This window comes from Natator depressus, chromosome 3, assembly GCF_965152275.1.
Source record: "Natator depressus isolate rNatDep1 chromosome 3, rNatDep2.hap1, whole genome shotgun sequence".
Classification (NCBI taxonomy): Eukaryota; Metazoa; Chordata; order Testudines; family Cheloniidae; genus Natator; species Natator depressus.
In genome coordinates, this window is record NC_134236.1 from 47,016,269 (window position 1) to 47,033,873 (window position 17,605).

At 42.4% G+C, this 17,605-nt stretch overlaps 1 protein-coding gene across 2 annotated transcripts in view; it reads right to left on the reverse strand.

The window, feature by feature from the left end:
* The window catches only part of ELOVL5 (ELOVL fatty acid elongase 5), a 57,774-nt gene that overhangs the window by 16,925 nt on the left and 23,244 nt on the right, over nucleotides 1–17,605 (reverse strand). For both annotated transcript variants that reach the window (XM_074947804.1, XM_074947805.1), the window contains exon 2: nucleotides 1,867–1,932. In XM_074947804.1, the coding sequence (XP_074803905.1) occupies nucleotides 1,867–1,924 (58 nt within the window). In that variant the 5' untranslated portion in view covers nucleotides 1,925–1,932. The remainder of the gene's footprint in view (nucleotides 1–1,866; nucleotides 1,933–17,605) is intronic.

Consider the following 17,605-nt stretch of genomic DNA (forward strand, 5'->3'; position numbering starts at 1 on the left):
TGTTCAGGCAGCTAACCCATGCAGATGTCCATTCAGCTACAGCTTCAGCTGCTCTGATACTTGAGCTAGCTCCATTAAAGCTAGCTCAGGTATGCCTGTGCGAGTTGCAATCACACCCCATGACTGCAGTGTAGATATAGAATCCTAGAAGATTAGGGTTGGAAGATACCTCAGGAGGGCATCTAGTCCAACCCCCTGCTCAAAACAGGTCCGACCCCAACTCAGTCAGGGCTTTGTCAAGCCAGGCCTTAAAAACCTCTAAGGAGGAGATTCCGCCAACTCCCTAGGTAACCCATTCCAGTGCTTCACCACCTACCATGTGAAATAGTGTTTCCTAATATCCAACCTAGACCTCCCCCACTGCAACTTGAGACCCTTGCTCCTTGTTCAGTCATGGGCCACCACTGAGAACAGCCTAGTTCTAACCTCTTTGGAACCCCCCTTCAAGCTGTTGAAGGCTGCTATCAAATCCCCCCTCACCTCTTCTCTTCTGCAGACTAAACAAGCCCAGTTCCTTCAGCCTCTCCTCATAAGTCATGTGCCCCAGCCCCCTGATCATTTTCATTGCACTCTCTCCAATTTGTCCACATCCTTTCTGTAGTGGGGGGCCCAAAACTGGACACAATACTCCAGATGTGGTCTCACCAGTGCCGAACAGAGGGGAATAATCACTCCCCCCGATCTGCTGGCAATACTCCTATTAATGCAGCCCAATATGCAGTTAGCCTTCCTAGTAACAAGGGCACACTGACTCATATCCAGCTTCTCATCCACTGTAATCCCCAGGTCCTTTTCTGCAGAACTGCCGCTTAGCCAGTCAGTCCCCAGCCTGTAGCAGTGCATGGGATTTTTCCGTCCTAAGTGCAGGACTCTGCACTTGCCCTTGTTGAACCTCATCATATTTCTTTTTGCCCAATCCTCCAATTTGTCTAGGTCACTCTGGACCCTATCCTCACCCTCCAGCATATCTCTCTCTCTCCCCAGTTTAGTGTCATCCATGAATTTGTTGAGGGTGCAATTCATCCCATCATCCAGATCATTAATGAGGCCCTAAAATGAGACCTTAAAGCTTTGTGGGGGTTGAGGGAAAGCCTGCAAACTGTTTTGATGTACTTTTTTTCAGATCAATGTTTTCAAAACATGACAAAGATGTAGCATATTATAAAGGCAGTACATAAAACAGATAAAATGAATACCATATTCTAGCTGAGGAGATTCTGTCACCTCATCTCAAAAAGGAGAAAAGAAAAAAAAACAAAAGAAGGTAAGCAAAACAGATTAGGAGCATAAGGCATTAGGGACATGAGAAAAAATTTAAAAGACAAAACAAAACTAATTAATTTGAAAACGAGGAGATAAGAGAGTGTCATTTTAATTAATGAATGTTACTGAAGACCAGTCAGACACCCCTATTTATCCTCTCCCTCATTACAAGAGGGTACTTCCTGAAGAACAAACTTAAAAAACAGGGTATTTTTCATGCAACATTTAATTAATTTGAAGAATTTCATGTTGCAGGGTATTGTTGAGGCAACTAGCTGAGTAAGACCAAAAAACAGATTGACATTTATAGGAATAAGAATAGCAGCTGCAGTATATTAGCTCAGATAAAGTTTCAAGGTCTGTCATTTCTCACTCTTCAAGTCATAAGCCGATCGCTCAGTAGCATCAGAAGCCCTCTCCTCTGAGCATCACAGTTTCGCACAATTGGGTGTTTATGGGCACCAAAGCAGCTGACACAAACTACTATTAGCTTCAGGATACTAGAGGGCCAATCTCTTCCACTATGGCAGTTTCTATACTCCAATATCTGCATTTGAACATTGGTTCTAGGAAATAAATGTACATATTTATAGAACAACTTACCTCTTGGCCCGAACCAGACATCCAGATAGCTATTGATTGTTTGATCCAGGGATTCCATTGTACAGCCTATAAAAACAGAGAGTGAGAAAAGTTATTTCTGTGATAATGGTCATGGCAAGCTACAGCGTAAATCCACCCGCACTAGCCCATGTTGGATTAAATAATTTTTTCAGAAAAAAAAAGATTTTATTCAAATTGTATTTTTTCATTGTTATTTAAATAATTTTTTATTAAAAAAACAACCTATTTAAAATTAAATCTGAATTTAATGTAAACTATGTTAAGGCCTTAATCTTATCATAACCTCCAAAATAGTTCAATAAAGAATACATGTGCTGAATCCAGGAGCCGCTATGAAAACAAAATGTTGAGTTAAAGGCTACTTTTCTCTATAAAGAAAGAATCGGGGGGGGGGGGGGGAATAGCTTTTGAGATCAAGCTTTATAAATATAGCACAAAGGTATAAATATGGATAAAGAGCTTGATCCTGGGGAGGGGTTGGGGGGGTGCTGTGCTACTAGGTGCGAAAGACTGGCAAAGTCACCACTGGTGTTGCGAACCAACTTCTGATTCCAGAGACACCAGCATGTATCTCATCAGGGTCATCTGCTGATCCCACCTGGATGGCCTCATACTCCTATTTTATAGTTTCTCCCTACCTGAACTCTGATTGGCTCAGTTCTCAGATCATTAATATTTATGACTCAGCTACCATGGAAACTTACTCTCCAGCTCTTAAGGGGAGGGAAAAAACAGTGACGTTTATGTATGCCGAACATTTAAAGTTGCTTTGTTTAATAAATAAGTTTTATATCCTGTTCTGCATGTTTAAATAAATTTCAGTTACCATTTTAATGCAGCTTTACAGAACTTGTGAGCAAAAAGTTAATTATCTAGTCAATAAGCAATACATTATTCACCATTTTCTAACATACTAACATTGTACAATTAATAAGAATCTTAAAATATTAAGCTAGATAGCTGCTTAACTAAATCTATATAACAGTGTACCCTCCTTGGTAGCAAAAAGCTACCAAGTCCAGAGTAAAGGCTCTATTTAGTTGTAAATCAACATATTTTAATGGTTATATCAACCTACAAGAATGCACCTTCCTTTAGACAATAACTGAAGCACGAATGGAAATTAGATTAAAAATTGATAATTCAAATTGAGGCTTTCCACTTTGTGATTTAAATCACAGATTTAAATTGGCCTTGATTTAAATCAAGCCACCCTGCACTAGCCTGCCACAAATTAAGCATCCATGTGTAGCCTGCTGACGGGCACTAACAATTCCCTGGCATGCTTCAATCTACCCTTCTTTGAGCAGACTCACTAACGAACTGCATCAGCAGGGTCCAGACAGACAGTTAAGGTCAGTGATGAGCTGCCAAAATCTTAACAACCGGTTCCCTCCTCACCCCATGAGGGGGTTGTGGCCCACCCCCCGGGGGACCCCTGCCCCATCCAACCCCCTGCATTCCTTAATGCCCCCCCCCCCCCAGGACCCCTGCCCCATCCAACCCCCTGCGTTCCTTGATGCCCCTCCCAGACCCCTGCCCCTTTCACCCCCCTCCCCTGTCTGCCCCCAGAACCGGGCAGGAGGGTCTCGGGGGCCACTGTGCCCAACATGCCCCACCCCTAAGAGCCAGAGTAGCGTAGCTGGGGGGGGGGGGGGCAGGAGGAGCGGCCGCTCCCACCTCCGAAAACATCAGAAGTGGTGCCTTAGGCACCGACTCCCTGGGTGCTCCGGGGCTGGAGCACCCACTGGGAAAATCTGGTGCGTGCAGAGCAACCACCAGCAGCTCTCTGCCCCGCGCCTGGCCCCAGCTCACCTCCGCTTCCTCCCCTGAACGCGCCGCCCGGCTCTGCTTCTCCACCTCCCCACTTCCCCCCACAGATTTCCCACGAATCAGCTGTTCACGCGGGAAGCCGGGGAGGGCTGAGAAGCAGGCGGCTTTGTGCTCAGGCCCAGGGAGGCAGAGGCGAGCTGGCATGGGGAGCGGTTCCCCTGCGCACCCCCCGGGCTACCTGCTGCGGGGCTTTATGCAAGATACCAAATATCATGTGACTCACAATAAAAGTCATAAGAATTGGCAATACTCAAGTGCTGTGTTTGGTTTAGAACAGCAAAGTAAAAAATACTAGTTGAAGTGTGAAATGTATGGGTGTGTGTGGAATTTTTAATAACTTCACAGACATGTTCAGTTAATTAGGAGCGGTTTCCTTGCAATGGGTGGCTTCCACAACATTACCCTTCCCCCTACCCCCACAAAAAAACCAAGCCCCCCCCCACCCATGGAGCAAAAACTGACTGAACAAAGACAACCTCCCAATCAGAATTTTCACACCAGAAAGGAAGAGCCAGAGACTCCATGGAGTCCACTACTCTTCGCTTTTGCTATGTGGAAGGTGTTTCAGATTCTGCAGCGATGGACAGCAGCATAAAACTAAACTGACTGAAAGTCTGAAAGAATAGGATGGTGTGGAGGGTTGGGGGAGAGGGAGCGGGGTGAGGAGAGAAGGAAGACAACTTACTAGAACAGATGAAAGCTCCAGTTCTAACAACTTCTACAGTGGCAAAATAACCAGAAGAATAAAGCCGAACCAGAAAGCACAATACAGAGAAGGGGTCAAAAGGTCATCAGCCTCCTAAATATAAAGTGTGTGTTACTGGCATCTTATTGTAAAGCGGCACTGCTGAAGTGTTTTACACGTCTAAAAGTCAAAGTACAGTGCCTGAAATCTGCAAAAAAGATTATTGGCCATAGTCAGCTGTTCACAAAATGGTCTTTTTGCTCATGAGGCTGTAATTTGCTCACTGTTTATTTACCTGCTGCTAAAGTAGTCTCTTCAGTTATTTAATATAGTTCTCAAAATTTCAATGTTAGTGTTTTAATCCTCAGCTTCTGGGGGGAAGAGAGACAGTGAAACCCCCACAACACATTTTTTTATTCACATGGCATATTTCCACAGTGACCGTTTGAAGCAACAATACAAGTCACACGTAGTCCCTAACTAATGAACATTTTAAGAACAGCCTTACCAGAGATGGTTAAATCCCATTGCTGTATGTCTGAGACAGAAGTCTAATGGAACATTGCACACAATGTTTAAAATAAAAATAAAGAAGAGACAACCCAAGGGCAAATGCTGAGAGCTGATGCCAAAACAGCTCTGGCAAGAGAGCTTCTAAATCAGCTGATAAAAAAAATCATCCCAGGAAGTGTCCTTGTTCTAAATGTTTACAGTTCCATGTAAAGTTTACAGAACTTCACATTAAATATTTAAACAAATCTTAACAGGTGGCAACATCTCTTTGTGCTTTTAGCAGTATGCCTCCAAAATAGGTGAGGACATTAACCCAACAAGGCGGCAAGTAGTAAGAAACCCTTCAGTGGTCTAGGTTAATGATCCCCATCTTTCAGCTGGGGAAAGGCATCTCTCACCTCACCATGTTAGATAATGATTTGTGAAATACTCCCCATGTGCACAAGTGACATTAATACCTGCCTCTTTTCTTCTTCTTTGGTTTGCTTTTTTGTTTTAAAAGGATCCCCCCAGAAGTGATACCACACTGCTTTTGTAACCAATAACCTTTTGAAGCCCAGCACTTAAAGAGGGAAAACGCGAAAGTCTTCCCACCATTCCTCATACTACTCCAAAGAATTCTGTTCACCAAACTGAAATGAAAAGGAGTACTTGTGGCACCTTAGAGACTAACCAATTTATTTGAGCATGAGCTTTCGTGAGCTACAGCTCACTTCATCGGATGCATACTGTGGAAACTGCAGAAGACATTATATACACAGAGACCATGAAACAATCGCTACGTAAAAGAATAAATGGACACAAATCAGATGTCAAGAATTATAACATTCATAAACCAGTCGGAGAACACTTCAATCTCTCTGGTCACGCAATCACAGACATGAAGGTCGCTATCTTACAGCAAAAAAACTTCAAATCCAGACTCCAGCGAGAAACTGCTGAATTGGAATTCATTTGCAAATTGGATACTATTAATTTAGGCTTAAATAGAGACTGGGAGTGGCTAAGTCATTATGCAAGGTAGCTTATTTCCCCTTGTTTTTTCCTAACCCCCCCCCCCCCCCCCCGACGTTCTGGTTAGACTTGGATTTATGCTGGAAATGGCCCACCTTGATTATCATGCACATTGTAAGGAGAGTGGTCAGTTTGGATGAGCTATTGCCAGCAGGAGAGTGAGTTTGTGTGTGTGGGGGGGGGGCGGAGGGTGAGAAAACCTGGATTTGTGCTGGAAATGGCCCAACCTGATGATCACTTTAGATAAGCTATTACCAGCAGGAGAGTGGGGTGGGAGGAGGTATTGTTTCATGGTCTCTGTGTATATAATGTCTTCTGCAGTTTCCACAGTACGCATCCGATGAAGTGAGCTGTAGCTCACGAAAGCTCATGCTCAAATAAATTGGTTAGTCTCTAAGGTGCCACAAGTACTCCTTTTCTTTTTGCGAATACAGACTAACACGGCTGTTACTCTGCAAACTGAAATGGCAGAAGATAAGAACATGATACATGCACTCCCCTGTCCCAAGACCAGCACGCTGGGCTGCAAAACAGATTTCAAAATTGCAATATTTGCCTAGAGGGCAAGTAGGAGTTGGAATTTCATTTTTGAGAAGGCAGCTTCTACTTCTTGTTGCAAAGAAAACAAATGAAATTCTCCACTTCTAATTACACTGTATTTTCTTTCTCTATATCCCTCTCCGCCCGATGACGGAAGAGTTAGAAGGAATCCCAAGTCTTCCCCCACTCCCCAAAAAAGTGTGTAGAACACACACACACACAGGCAACACCCAACTCCATCAATCTTTCCTCACTGCTCTAGAGAGACCAACTATTAAAGTTCCTTTATAGCAGGATCTCCAGTATGTTCTTTGAATTTGGACCATATACAGATGTAGAAGCCTGCTTGGGATAAAGTAACTGATTAAAATAATTTTAGGTATATAGAATGACATTAATTTCAATACACTCTTCTTATAAGCAATGTTACTGAAACAAGCCACGGACATCTCCATCAGAATACAACCATTTTAACATTAGATCAAAATTTTGGATCTACGCAAATTACCAGTGCCCACATAAATGTCCTGGACACCCTAAAATACTGGTTTCCCATGAATAAGAAAAATGAACAGAAAAGGCTATGCTTCAATATGTTTCTGAGCTAAACACGACAAAGGCTGTATAGAACAAGGCTGGGAACTTAACTTCCCAGAAGATAATCAGCTGATGTGGAAAATCTTCTGTCATTCTGTTTTTAGATGCACCCCCAAGGCGCAATACGCCCGAGTAGGCCATCAATTTTATGTTTGAAATCTCTATTTGCTCATCCTATTCGCCATTACTTTGATCTAACAACAAATAGATTCAGTTATATAACACCATCACTTGATAAACCACAATCGGCTTCTTATTTTGATATTTTTAAAGAAAAAAATTAAATAAAAGAAGCATATTAAAAGTTAGTAATTAATAGCATTAACTGAATTCATATACAAAACTGGTTTGACACTTATAATGTCAATCTTTTTTTATGCAAAAGGGTAGCAGAGACATGAGAGCGCTAAGTAATTTTAAAAACTGCACAGTGCTGAAGTATAGCGATGGTGGGTAACTATGGAAAACGAAGTGAAGTTATTTTTCAGTCCCATTCACAAAACAGAAGGGAAACTCATTCCACAGTAGAAAGCCTTCCTGCAGAAGTCTCAATTAACTAGTTTGCTTCTCTAATGTAACCTTTTTTGTTCCATTATCATCATGTAGTAGAATAAAAGGGTACAAATGCAGGATGAACTAGCCTTGGTGTCAGTCTGCAGAAACAAAAACAAAAAGTTTCATTCTGTTTTTCTATTATATAAATGAATTTCTTTTGAAACAGTCAGCTTTTGTTTCAGAGGGTCATGGGAACATTCTTCAAGTTTCTTGCCAGTTACTATACAAAATTAAACTCTGCTTCAACTGCTGCAGTTCTTTAATTAAATTAAAAAAAAAAGTTTACCAACGCCTCAGAAAAACAACAACAATAATTTCCTGGAGAAATTAAGTTGTAAAAACTCAATCTGTGTGATATTTAAGATCTTTTAACGGACATTTTCTAGCACTGGAAAATAAAGGTTGGAGCAACCATGAGCACATGCCTATATAAAGTGCTTATATTTGACAATTAGTGATATTCCTGAATCTAGGAAATCCAAGTCCCGGACAAACCACGTTTTGATCACACTCTCTAGAGATACAAAATACTTACCCCTTACATAGCAATTTAAAGCTCTTTGAAGATGTAGAAACATTAATTATTCCCTTACATTCTTACAACCCCCTCTGGATTTAGGCAAATAGGTTCTATCCACATTTTACAGATGGAGAGAAAGGGCCCAAACCACAGAGGGGAGTTGAATTAGAACCCAGAAAATGCTCAGTCCTCTTGACTACCCAGTTGAAAGTGATCTCTTTTGCTAAGCTTCAAGTCTTTTGAAGAACAGTTAAGAGACACTAAGGCCTTGGCTATACTAGCACTTATGTCAGCAAAACATTTGTTACTCAGAGGTGTGGAAAAAAACACCTCCTGAGCAACATAAGTTTTGCTGCCATAAGCAATCGTGTGCACAGTGCTATGTCAGCAGGAGATGCTCTGCCGACACGGCTGCCGCCGCTCATTGAGCTGTTTGTATTATGTCAACGGGAGAGCTCTCTCCAGTCAGCATAATGCGGCTACTGGAGCAATCTTACAGCGGCACAGCTGTACCAGTACAGCTGTGCCACTCTAAGCTTATAAATGTAGACATGACTTCAGGGTTTTTTTTTGTTACAGTTAATGTTTAGAGACAAGAAATTATTCAATAGGTATATGCAATAGATTTCCACAGTGAAGTTCCCAGGCATTCATATTAAGGGAGATTGAATGGTGTCCCAATAAACATTGTGTACGTAGGCAGGGGACAACCACTGACACTGTCCTCACAAAATTATACTGAGTTTAAACAAATTATTGACCCAAGAATGGTTACATCTTAGGTTACGGAATGGAGATCAGAGACCCAATGTACATATATAATTAATCTGTCATTAATATCAGGTTTGCTGTCACAGCACTGATGGGTGGTAAAGGCACCCCAACCTTTCAAAAGAGACTACCATAAGGGAAAGACTGGCGAAACAGGTTGTCAATACCCCCAGAAGAAGCATTCCCAGAAGAGTTAAATAGTAAAACTTTAAAAAATTGATGATCTAGCTTTTTTTTTTTTAAATATCCGTATGGCTACTAACAGTATTTGTACGAGATCTATCTAAACTACATTGGAGCATCGGACAACATACCACAAATACTCTGTTCTCAGGTTGTGCCTGTAAAGTGGGGAAACTGGCCAAAGACAGCAGCATTTGCAATAATTGAGAAAGTTTTCAGAAATATGTGAACACATCATACGTGGGCTGGGAAACATCTGATAGATCTTGGTGTAAACAAATGCTTGGCAATATAAAACAAACAAAATCATTAAAGGAATCTGCATACTGCTGAGTAAAGAACCAAAGTCATTTAACAAACATGAAGATTCAAGTTAGCAGGAATGTGACGACAGGAATGCATTGTGCAGTTGAAGCAAAGGCATTAAACACAATTCTGAATTGTATCAGAAGGGTATCATCATGATTTTGAAGTATCATCTGGGGAAGCACAGCCAGTTTTGGATGCATAGGGAAGAAGGCCCAGAAAGACTCTGCTAGCTGAGCAACAGTTATGAGGAAAGGCTGAAGCACTCACCAGTCTGAAGACGACAGCTATGTGATCGTGGGGTGGAAGTAGTAATCTCCTTCAGTGTACTGACAGATCAGTCTATATATGTTGCTAGTTTCCTCTTCCCAGAGCAAAAATGTGTCATTTTAGCCCAGACACAGGTAGTCAACTCTTTATACATGAACTCCATGGTTCACAACTATTCACTTTCTGTACCTGGCGTGGCAGTACTGTCATACTCTACAAATCCATTTCAGCCAGACAGGTTATAAATGGGACACGAGACAATGCAATCTAAAACCAACCTAGTCATCGACTTTTCAAAAGGAGACTAAACTTGGGACTCAAGCCAGTTGAGATCGGGAAGACTAAGGTCACGACCGTCCCTACTGCTCTACCTACTGATGGAAATGGCAACAGAATCAGCACCAGGCAGATTGCGTCAAACTCTATACAATCAATGAGAGATAACATGTCAAGATGGAAGTTGTTCAGGAGGAAAGATTTGGAACAAACAGATTGTGAGCCTTAACCAAATTGCTGTGACTATTCAAGTCTTTCCAGCCTTTTTTTTTTTAAAACTTCCCTACAACAGTTAATGCTCCAAACCTCTTCTCCATTAGAAAGAAAGAAAGAGCCAGATCCTCAGTTAGCATAAATCAACATAGCTTCATCAGCTGTAAGGGAGTTACAGGATATGGCCCAATGTTTTTAAACTCTCCTTTCCTACTACAACCCTTTCCTGCTTACGTGAAATATTGATACCTCCTATGGGTCCTATGAAATTCACAGCACCCTGTACCAAGAGTATGCTCTTCCACCTAGGCTTTTTGTTTTAAATCTGGCATATTTCTGAAAGAAAAGTCTTGGGTGATAGGGCAGTCTTTCATGCAGTCTTCCAAATCTCTATGAAGCAGACTACAAGTGAAAAGGGAGACTGTTCTGGATGTAGTGCCTTCTAAAATTCCATTCTATATCAGTGTTTCCTTCAGCTTTTTAAATGACAGACAGGGAACAGATGACAACACTCCAAGGAGGTAATATTTAAATATTTTCTTTTTGCTGTATGCCACAACTCAATATGACACTATGGATTTAATTCTCCATCCTGCAATTTTACATTCACACAACACATAATTTATGCTAGTACAGACTTAAGTAAAAAGCACACTTTATGGGAAGTTTAGTGTCATAAGTAGCTCCTGTATAACCAGAAACAGAAGGTAATGTTAAATATATTTGTCATTACTACAGATAATTTCAAGTATGGCTTGTCCCTCTTCTTTAGTTAGTGTATTATTCCAAAAGACATAACAAATGTTCCCATGGATCATATTTCTTTGGCCACCTATTTTCATTTTTAAAGCTATTAATGTCTTTGGGCAGCATCCATCTTTAAAATGTTACCCAGATTTTTTTTTTTTTTAAACTCTGACTTTCCAATTCTGCAATAAAAATCTCTGTATAGGGAAAAATTTCATTTTGAATGAACAAGTCAAGCCTTTGGGAGATCTCCCTATTAAATAAATACTTTGTCTCAGGCAGAGACACCTTCAAAATAAATAAAATAAATCAATCTTCAGGTTTGGAGAGATAGTTCCAAGTCATGCAATTTTTGCCATGCATTCAGGGTGAAACAAAGAAAAGAAAGTAAAATATGTCCAATAAAGCATTTTGTATTGTCTCATTCTATTGTCCTGTGTTATATTATAATCAGGATAAAATGTCACGTCATATTTCTGAGAAGGGATTAATGCTACTTTACAATTTCATCCAGGAACAGATGACCACCGATTTGCCTTCATTCACACACGAAATAAAAATGCAGGTGAAAGGTTACACAGTGATCACCAGTTGTTTTTGTACCCTGGCTTGCGTGCATAGACTTTATGAACAATCTCAAATCAGCAGGGTTAACATCAAACATACACTTCTGCAACTACTTAAAGTGCAGCTGGGTTTCTTCCAATCAATTTAGATACAGAATTTCACCTCTTTATTTGTCCTTGACTAGCAACTACACTGAATGTGACAAAGTACTGTATCTTTCCCCAATTTTTTTTAATGTGATAAAGAAAGTTCTTTCCCACTATTTTGAATCAAAGTATGTATTTTTATGTCTAACATGCTGTATTCCAAACATTCTTGATCAGACTGTAATATAGTTGCTACTTCTGTCAGTGTTTCCAGGTCCAAAAATTGTGAACTCAAGTATTTCTTAAAAAGCCAAATGCATTTCGGGCTCGATATGCCAAATATCAAGAGTAAGTTCCCTGCTTTAAGTACTTATAAGCAGTGTCCTGTGTATTCTTCATTCTGCAGCAGTAAATAGAATTCCCCCTTTGCTACAGAAGATTTCCAAAATTAGGTGTCTAAAATTAAGCTCTTAAATCCTAGTTTAGGAATTAAATAAGATCTACTGTTGAGAGTCTTGAGCAGCCAGCCATTGGCAAGGTACATCTACATTGCAGCTGGGGGCCTGCTTCCCAGCTTGGACAGACAGACAGACATGCACTAGCCCTGCTCAATCTAGCACAATATGGTTGTGGCTCTGGCTAGCTCTTCAAGTACATAACCAGGCAGTCTGGGCAGATTGTACTCAGGTGGCTACCCTAAGCTGCCCCCCCGTGTGCTACTCCCGCCTACACTGCTATTTTTAGGGTCCCTCTATCTGAGCTGGGAAGCACACTCCCACCTGCAGTCTAGATGTACTCTCGGTGACATCAGTGGGAGCGTCCGCTGCTCAGCACTTTTAAAAAGTCAGGCCACTTATTCAGTGCTTACAAGGGGATTTAGGAACTGAACTATGGGCACCTGTGACAAATGTGGGAATTTTGGTGATATTTTTAGGATTCCTGTGCAAGCCCCCGTTTCCCTCTGGGCTTTGTATTGCAATGCACTGAGTGTAAAGGGAAGAAACAAGATGTTGGATTCAGATTCCTTGGGTCTCCAACCAAGTGGCTAAGTCTACACATGTGAATGGAGGATGGGGAAGAGACAATGGAAACAAAAATGGCTGGAACATTCACACCTAGCAACCAACAGCCAAGAGAAAGGAGATTTCCCCATAGCTCTGGCATGGAAGCAGAGCAAAGACCCTGAGCTGGAGAACAAAGGGAAGAGCTGTGCTAAGAGTTGAATTCACAGAGACACAGGGCTCTCACCTGGGACTAAAGAAAAAGAAATAGACTGAGGCCTTGTCTGCACTACAGGGGAAATTTGATCTAAGCTATGCAATTTGAGTTACGTGAATACTGAAACTCAAATCGATGTAGCTTAGATCTACTTACCGCCGGGTCCACACTACGTGATGTTGACAGGAGATGCTCTCCTGTCGACTCTCCCTACTCTGTACTCCACCGGATTGAGAAGGAGTCGACGGAAGAACGATCTGCAGTTGATTTAGCAGGTCGTCACTAGAGTGCTCGTTTCCCGAGCCCGAGCTCAAAAGCAGCGTTCCACTGTGGTCAGCATCTCCGTGAATGCCACAAGCAATCTCATGTCATAGCTACTAAGCATGGTGAGATCGAGGTCGCACTCCTCTTGCCTTTGTAGTTTGAGGAATAACTCCACTGCCACTCATGTGTTAGAGCAAGCAGCATACTGGTCAACAGTTTGGGATCCATTCCTGCAGCCCGGAAGCGCAGGGCGCGCAGTACACAAACAGTTGAAAGATGGCGCTAAATGCAGATGGAAGCACAGGGATTCCTGGGATGCGAAGCAATGCATCATGGGTCATTAGGACAGGACCCAGGATGCCCCGTGACCCCCTCCACCTGCCCACAAGTCTTAGTGGCAGAAGAGAAAGAGGTGCTCTGTGGGATTGCTGCCCAGAGTGCAAGTGCCACAAGTGTGAACAAGCTATTGCACAGGCAGCTGACAGTGTGAACACACAACAGCAGTTTCCCTTCAGCACTCTCTGAGCAGCATTGTAACTGTGCCAGTGTAGACGTGCCCTTAGTATGAAATGTAAGTTCTGCAGAGGAGAGGTGCCCTTGAGGCAGGGAGTCAGTATTTTGTTTAGAAACAGAGGCAGGGTGATTAAATTAAGGATATGGAAGTTTAGCCTGTAAAAGAGGAATCCCTCTGTGTGGGGGGGTGGGGGGGGGAAGAGAGGGAGGAGGGGTTGTTTTAAAGAGAACACAGGGGACTCAGGAAAAATACAGCAAAGCACTGAGCCAAGGTTACATTCAGAAAAGGGGGAGATTTGGGGACATAGGTGAAAAGAAGGGATCAAACCCAGGGAAGGGCTAGCAGCGTATAGAGAAGTTCCCACTCTCTGTGGTACTTCTGTGACCCCATCACCATAGTATGAGGCTGTTCCTCACAATGTCTAACCTATTTCTCCTCTCAGCCCCTCAGTGAGGTAGAGCAATGCTATTATCCCCATTATACAGATGGCACACTGAGGCATACACAGACTAAAGGTCAGATTTTCAAAGGTATTTAGGCACTTAGTGAGATTTTCAAATGCACATAGGTTTGGTGCTTTGTAAACCCCACTAGATATCTAGCTGCATCTTTGGGTGCCTAAAAACCTTTGAATTTCTGTCCTTAAAGCACTGGCCTGGAGTCAGACAGGAAGTCCATGGGAGATGGGAGGAGTAGAACCCAGGACTTTCAGAGCTAGCTCCCTATCCAGCAGACCAGCCTCTGTCTCTCTCTGCACACGCACACACACACACACACAAAAATACACCACACTCTGATAGATGGGAGCAAAACCAAGGCAGCCAGTTCTCTGAGACTCCAGCAAATGGTCCCAGGATGGATGTCATGGTTGACAGCATGAAAAGGTTAGGAAGGATGGAGAATGAGAGTCAGATGAGAGGAGATCACTTAACTCCCAAGGGTGCCCTAGGTGGGTTGTACAGCAATGGCTGCTGTGCAATTTTACATTTTAACTGAAAACCATTTTGTTCAGTCATTTTTTGTTCCGAGTTTGAAAAAAGAAAGGAATGAGAAAGTATCAGATGTGTTTATGCCTCAAATTCTTAGGGTTTCAGCTGTATTTGGGCCAATTCCAGAACAAAGAACAGAAACTGCATCCAGAGTCCATAAAATTGACAATTATTGTCATGATATGCATTATTCACTGGGCATCATCTGTGTGTTCAACACTGTTCAGAATATGCCAGAAAATCCAGTCCCTGAGCCAATGCATATAAGATGTGTAACTCTAGTTAAGATGGCTCAAATATTGAAGTATGAAGTGTACAGTTATTTACCACACGTTATTACATGTTCACTGTGATGTTTCTATCTATGAGTGGAGGCACTGATGGCAATAGAAGTTTTAGTTGATTAAGGACTAGAAGATTTGACCCTCCAACTTTCTTTCTAAAGGAAGAGCTGCCCACAGCTCCTATGCCTGCTTGTTTTCCTTTCCTGCCTGCAGTGACCCTGATATACCTCAGAAGTCTGTTTTTTTTCCTCAACTTTAAAATACAGAATTGTCTCGGTGTTTGGTTTTAAATATTCTCCTGTGAGAACTGCACCTGCCACTGTAGTGCTGTGTTTAAGAGCCTTCTGGAAAGTAACTAACCTTTAAACAGAAGTAGTAGTGTAGCCAACTCATGATTTTATTGTGAGTCTCATGATAATTGTTTTCCTTAAAGCCTCAGCTCCTGGAGTCAAGTGGCTATGTGATGATTTCAGCCTTCATTCTTAAAGAAAAATGAAGTTTCTAGTCCTCATGGCTGTGGAGAAAGCTTCAAAACGTGACCCCAGTGCACCCTAAAGGCTCAAAGCAGACGGCAAATAAAAAAACCCAAATCTGTTATTTTTACATAATCTCATGATTTTAAACCAAATTCATATTTTTGGGGAGCCTGATTCATCATTTTTGAACATTTGGGATTGGCAATACTGTGAAAGTGACTTGAAAGTGTCAGTTTCACTTCTGTTTAAGGTCAGTTTCTAGTCTATTTGTAGTAGGAGGACACCTCTAGAGCCCCAGGCTGTATAAACTCATAGGGCCTTGCCCTAATAGGTGGTTTCCAAAGTTAAATGATCTATTCCAAGCTTGGTGAACTGCAAAAAGGCAATAAAAAGTAATCTAGATTTTTCTACAATTGTTGTATTCAAGAGTTAGTAACAAAGGATATACATTACAATTTTAAACCTAACCAGTGTTACTTAAGTGACTTGACACAAGATGTAAGAACATGTTACTATTAGAGATGAGTGGATTTATTCAGTCCTCTTCTTTTAATATAGGAATTAGATACAATGCTCCTATCAGCTAATTTCTAAGTTATCTGCAAAAAAACCCTAGAGTTTTCAGGTGCCTAAGTAGCCCTTGGAATCACAGTTAAAGTTGCCCGCCCCCCAAAATCTGAAATGGCGCTGTGATGTTCCCCTCTGGTGTTATCTGGACTGATGATCTCCTAGGTCACTCCAATCCTAGACTCTGAGAGCCACCTTACCCTGCTCTGCTGTGAGAACCCCCACTCCTGGGCTGTTCACACACAACCTCTGGCATGTAAACTGCTCCCAGCTACTTGCAACCAAATGACACCAGCCAATATCTCTGGTCCCAGACACAACCCTAGGAACCTCCGTCTTGCAGTGCCCAGGTATGCCCGCTGGACACTGCAAGCTTATATGGAGTTTGTCCATTTAACAAAGAAATTGATATATATCAGGCTTGTTTTCCCAAGGGGAGTCTCTGACACACTTCAAACCAAACACACTGCTTCACATAGAACAGACAGATAGATTTTAAGTGATAAGTCAAAATATAAATCAGATTTGGTCAAATGAAATAAAAGCAAAATGCATTCTAAGCTGATCTTAACACTTTCAATGCTCTTACAAACTTAGATGCTTCTCACTACAGGCTGGCCGGTTGCCCTTCAGCCAGGCTCTCCCCTTTGAACAGCACTTCAGTCACTTGGTGTGGTGTCTGTAGATGTAGGTGGAAGAGAGAGAGAGCATGCGAGCGAGAGTGCATGTGAGTGCGCGCACATGGCAGATGTCTCCCCCTTTTATCATGTCCTTTCTTCCCTCTTGGCTTTGCCCTCCCTCCCCCCCTTCAGAGACAGGTGAGCATTACCTCATCGCAGTTCCAAACTAACCAAAGGAAGTGGGAGTGACTCAGAGTCTGACAGATTCTTTTGTTGCTGCCTAGGCCAGTGTCCTTTGTTCCCGTGAGGCTGGGCTGGGTTTGTCCCACACATGCCCTGATGAGGTGTGAACTGCCTCTCAACTCTTGGAGAGTTTTTGCCTGGGCTTATTTTAAGCCACGAGGATACATTTTCAGCCTCATAACTACATACATGAAATTATAACCTTACTATAAGATTACTGTAAAACAATGCTCTGTGCATCATGAACCTTCCGAAGACACCCGACATGACAAACTTTGCATTGGATACCACACAATCATTTTACAAGGGTGAATATGGAGGTGCTGGGTGTTCCCCGAGGTACAGAGTGTCACAGGCATCCCGGTCCATAAGCTGGAGTCAGCTGGCATCGGCCAGCCATGGGCGTCTAATTGCAGTGTAGACCTATCCAAATCCTAGAGGCCTTGCAGGATAACTGGCAAGTACAAGAACACTGAAAACATATAACAGCTTGGCTACACTTGCGAGTTACAGTGCATTAAAGGAGCTCCGGGCACACTACCTCACTACCCGTCCACACTGGCAAAGCACGTAGGGCGCACTAACTCCACAGCTGGTCCACTCCTGGTACTCCACCTCGGCGAGTGGAACAATATTTTGTGCGCCCGCGCTGGAGCGCTGCGGCACCAGTGTGGATGCCCTGGTCTGTCACTCTGATTGGCCTCCAGAAGTGTCCCACAATGCCTGTTCTAGTCACTCTGGTCATCACTTTGAGCTCTACTGCCCTGCCCTCAGGTGACCAACCATCAGACCCGCCCTTTAAATTCTCTGGGAATTTTGCAAATCCCCTTCCTGTTTGCTCAGCAAGGTGTGAAGTGCTCTTAGTGA